We start from the raw sequence: 4,108 nt of genomic DNA, 5'->3' as shown, positions 1-4,108 counted from the left end.
CAATCAGAGGATCACGTTACATTGCTTAGCCAATCAGAGGATCACGTTACAATGCTTAGCCAATCAGAGCTGCAGAGGAGCCCTGATTGAAGGAGCTCCACTCTCAGCATGGATTTGAACTTGTGTCTTTATTTACTTCAGCAAAACTCAGTTTTTACCAAATTCTGTAGCTTTCGGTGAACTTCTAAATCTGCTCCTTAGTCTCATCTTTTCGGACCTGCTACTGCCTCTAGTGGCGTGGGGGAGGTAACACAGCTAATATAATTACATTACTAAATCAGAATATGGCAAAGTCTTTATTATTTATTATTAATTTTTCATTCTCTTAAGAATGTAGAGCTAATTAAATGATCTAAAAACCTTAAAGTGGTTCCAGTTTCTCTCGATGACCAACCTGTTGAAACTGTGGCACATTTTAAATACCTTGAGTCGTTCCTGGACAGTCAGATCAACTTTGCTGAAAACACTGAGTACATTTTGAAGAACTGATCTCAGAGACTCTACCTTTAAGAAGACTTGGTGATCTTGGGGTGACCCAGCATAGGGGTGTAGTTGGGTCACCCCTATGTCTTGAATTGGGGGGGGATCATATTTATTTATCACTACAGAAGGGTTCAGTGAATGTGCATATGAATCTGGTGGGTTCGGTACCTCAAAAAGGTTAAGAACCGCTGATGTAGAGGGACAAACAGGAGATTTAATTTATAGTAGCTCTTTCATTTCGTGTCTATTGAGTTTAGGCGCCACACAGACTGTTTTGGTTGCTGGAGATTCATGGAATGAGTCGTTCTGATCTCCGCGCAGCAACTTTACCTGACTTTAAGTAGACAAAGCATTTGATATGCATTGTGTCGCCGCAAAAACAAAAAACAAAAAAAAAAACAAACAGCGTGCTGTGCTAGTCATGAGGCGAGCATGAAAGCTCCTCCCCGGGCTGAACCACCGTAACGGACCGGCTAACCGGGGACTCAAAGCATGTTGAGACGTAAACGCACAGGTTCATAATGCTTTGTTCACAAAGACATATGTCTTTTGTCACCTTAATGCTCAATGCGCACCGCTAAATGTGCGCTGTGAACACTGAGAGCAGCTCAGTCTGAACGGTTCATATTGAGCTGCACAAGCAGAGCAAACGCGGTGGATTTAAACTTGACTCCTACATGCATCGCCCTCACAGGGGGTTGATAGAAATGTCCTTATAGGTCAGAATATCTGAACGATCCGTGCCGAGGTCAACTTCAGAGATCAAGCCAGGACAGCGTGCGCTTCCTGTTCAATGCATCAACTATAAAAACCATGAAAATTATAAACCCATGTTTTTTTCAGGAATAATTCAGCCCCGCCAGTAAAATGCTCACAGCAGAATATGTTTATATACATAACAGCCCTGCTGTTTCTGAAAGTTGGTGTCATGCATGTTGGCATGATGCGTCTTACTTTTCGATCAGTACCAGCAGACAGATGCTCCTGTTCCTCTGATCGCTTCACACCTTCATTTAAAGACGTGTCTAAAATCTATTCTTTCACAAGTTAAAATATGAGATGCATCAACTTTGGTCTCCGTGATGCTGCCTGTTCTCTGAAGAACCTCTAAAGCTGCAAGGTTCTTGCTGAATCACCAAAAGCAGCTCCTGTCCTGCCATTTGGCCTCTAGGTGGCAGCATGTCCTACACCTCACTGGGATAAAAATGGAAACATGAAGAAATGAAAGATGAGTCTTCTACGTTTATTTTCTTCTCATCAGACGGATTTTCTGTCTTAGTTTGATGAGTTGATGCCTGGGAGGCAGAGAAGAAGAATCAGAAGAAGAAGCTGGTTTTCATCCAGTTGGTTCTGATTGGTCCCAGTTTGTGACGCTTCAAACTGTGAAAATGTTCTCCGTTTCCTTCCTGCTCGTATTATTTCTGTTTATTCTTTTTTTTTTTTGCTTGTGTTTACGTTATTGTTTTATAAAACAGTTCAGCACAGAAGCGTTATGAGGGTGTTGGTGAAGCACACCGTTAGCTTCATGCATTAGCTTCTGCTGATACCATATCAGTTACTAGCAGTTGCTTCAGTTCCAAGCAACTGCTAGTAACTGAAGCAAGTTAAAAAAAGTTAAAAAACCTTTTTAACTTTAGCTTATAATTAGCGCCGTGTTAGTGTAGTGCTTTATCAGTGGCTCACATTAAATACCATGTTGGTTACCGTAGCTCATTCACCAAATGTGTTTTTATAGCGTTTTACATACTTTCTGCTAAATACCATGTTGGTATAGCGCTTTAGCATTAGCTTCATTAACATCATGCTATTTCACTTTAGCAATAGCTTAAATACAATGTTGTTATAGCGCTTTAGCATTAGCTTCCACTAATATTATGTTGGTATTTGCTTTAGTATTAGCTTATGCTAATTACAGTGCTGGAATAGCCTTTTAGCTTGAGTGGTGCTAATATTTATGATTAGTGTTTTAGGGTTTGTGCAGCTAACTGTGTAGCCCCCCCTAGAGGTCAGGAAGATTTAAAAGTCCTGGTGAACAGATATGAACTCAGAGATCTTCTCTGTGTTTTATGTGTTTGTTTCTTAAAATCGTGTCATATCTGTTGAACTTGGCGCCGTTAATTATGACGCTTTAGCTCATCAGCAGAACCTTTTCTTCTGCCTCCTGCGCCTGTTTCTGTTTTTGCATCTTCTCCTCTGCAGCATGTGGGACCTTCTGAGGATACGGAAACATCACAGGGAAATCCGTTACCATAGCAACACTTCTATGGCTCCTCCTCCCTCCCTCCGTCCCGGAGCGCAGCATCCCTCCGTCAGGGAATAATCGCTCCAGAGCCGATTCCTCGGCCAGTCTGAGCGCTCCGGATCAGCCTGTCTGCAGCCCGTCCTCCTGCTGGACGGCGGGATGGAATCCGCTCACCTTTGACCCATCGGGGGTTTTGGAGGAGAATACCAGGTTTTTCTGTGGAGGCAGCAGAGAAATGTGAGAGTAAAAGCAGCTGAAACGTCTCCAGAACCCGACTCTGCTTCCATTTCCTGCTCCTGCTCTGGACTCTGAGCTCTTTATTCGTTTGGACCGGCCGTCCTCCATCAGGTCCTCAGCCCCTCCCTCGGCGGCTCCCCTCTTCATCAGGAGGAGAGGAAGAGGAGGGCAGACCACACCCAGAGTCCCAGCAGCTCCGTCCTCCTCTTCCGGGCTGCAGAGSGTCCRGACGTGTCGGCGCTGCCAGCTGCAGGGCGCAGTGTGTGTGTCGGTGTGTGTTTGGTGCCTGAACGGAGCCGGGATGCTGCTGCTGCCTCTGACCCTGCTGGCTCTTCAAGGTGAGTGGCTGTTTGCTGATCTCTGGTTTCACCAGGATTCCTGTTTGTTTCCTGGACTTAGCCTCAGAAACTAGGTCAGCATGCAAACTTTGATATTTTAACAACACTTCCTCAGCTTTCTGGGACTTTTCCTCATGCATGACCTTCAGAGATGCTGCTGAAATATCAGTGTTTGGGATTACAAGAACTCCCAGCTGCTTGGAAACCAAAATATGAGAACATGGAACAAATAAAGAGCCAAAGAAGAGAAGCTTAGAGACGAGCTGTGAAGTTCTGGACGCCTCCATCAGTCATGAAATATTCAGATCAGGCTGCAGTCAGAAGTAAAGATGGACAGGAAGGAAACGATTAGCAGCGATTAAAGGTTGAGTTTTAAAACTGCTGAACGGGACAAATCATGAATACAGAGGCTGAAAATGTCACCAAACAGAGATTAGTTCTTCTTTTATTAAACAGTGGAGATGTTGGGAGTCTGATGCTACAAGGAACTGCTATATAATATCATTATTTTATTATCCTGAACTTTAGCTGTGTTTACAGCCGTTTTTATTCATTTTATTCATTTGAATGCAGAAAAAATACAGAAAGTTGTGAAACTCAACTCGTTAAGTGTTGCAGCTTAATGAGATGCTTTTCATTTCCTCTGCAGAGGCAAAACTTCCTTCTGTTCTTTAAAACCTTCATTTACATTAAAATGCTGGGAAACATCATATTTAACTGATAAATATGTAGATTTTTATTTAACATCAGCAGGAAGGATGAGTGTAAAAGTTCATTAAAATAATGAGGGATGAGAGGGATGAGAAGA

At 43.1% G+C, this 4,108-nt stretch overlaps 1 protein-coding gene across 1 annotated transcript in view; it reads left to right on the top strand.

Moving 5' to 3' along the window:
* The first annotated feature begins 2,543 nt into the window (after positions 1-2,543).
* scn1ba (sodium channel, voltage-gated, type I, beta a) overlaps positions 2,544-4,108 on the top strand; it is a 16,749-nt gene continuing 15,184 nt past the window's right edge. Inside the window, exon 1 of the mRNA XM_008430675.2 lies at positions 2,544-3,300. Within this exon, the coding sequence (XP_008428897.2) occupies positions 3,264-3,300 (37 nt within the window). The 5' untranslated portion in view covers positions 2,544-3,263. The remainder of the gene's footprint in view (positions 3,301-4,108) is intronic.

This window comes from Poecilia reticulata, linkage group LG16 (genome assembly GCF_000633615.1).
Source record: "Poecilia reticulata strain Guanapo linkage group LG16, Guppy_female_1.0+MT, whole genome shotgun sequence".
NCBI lineage: Eukaryota > Metazoa > Chordata > Actinopteri > Cyprinodontiformes > Poeciliidae > Poecilia > Poecilia reticulata.
The sequence above is the reverse complement of the archived record's forward strand: the minus strand, read 5'-3'. Positions and strand labels throughout refer to the sequence as shown.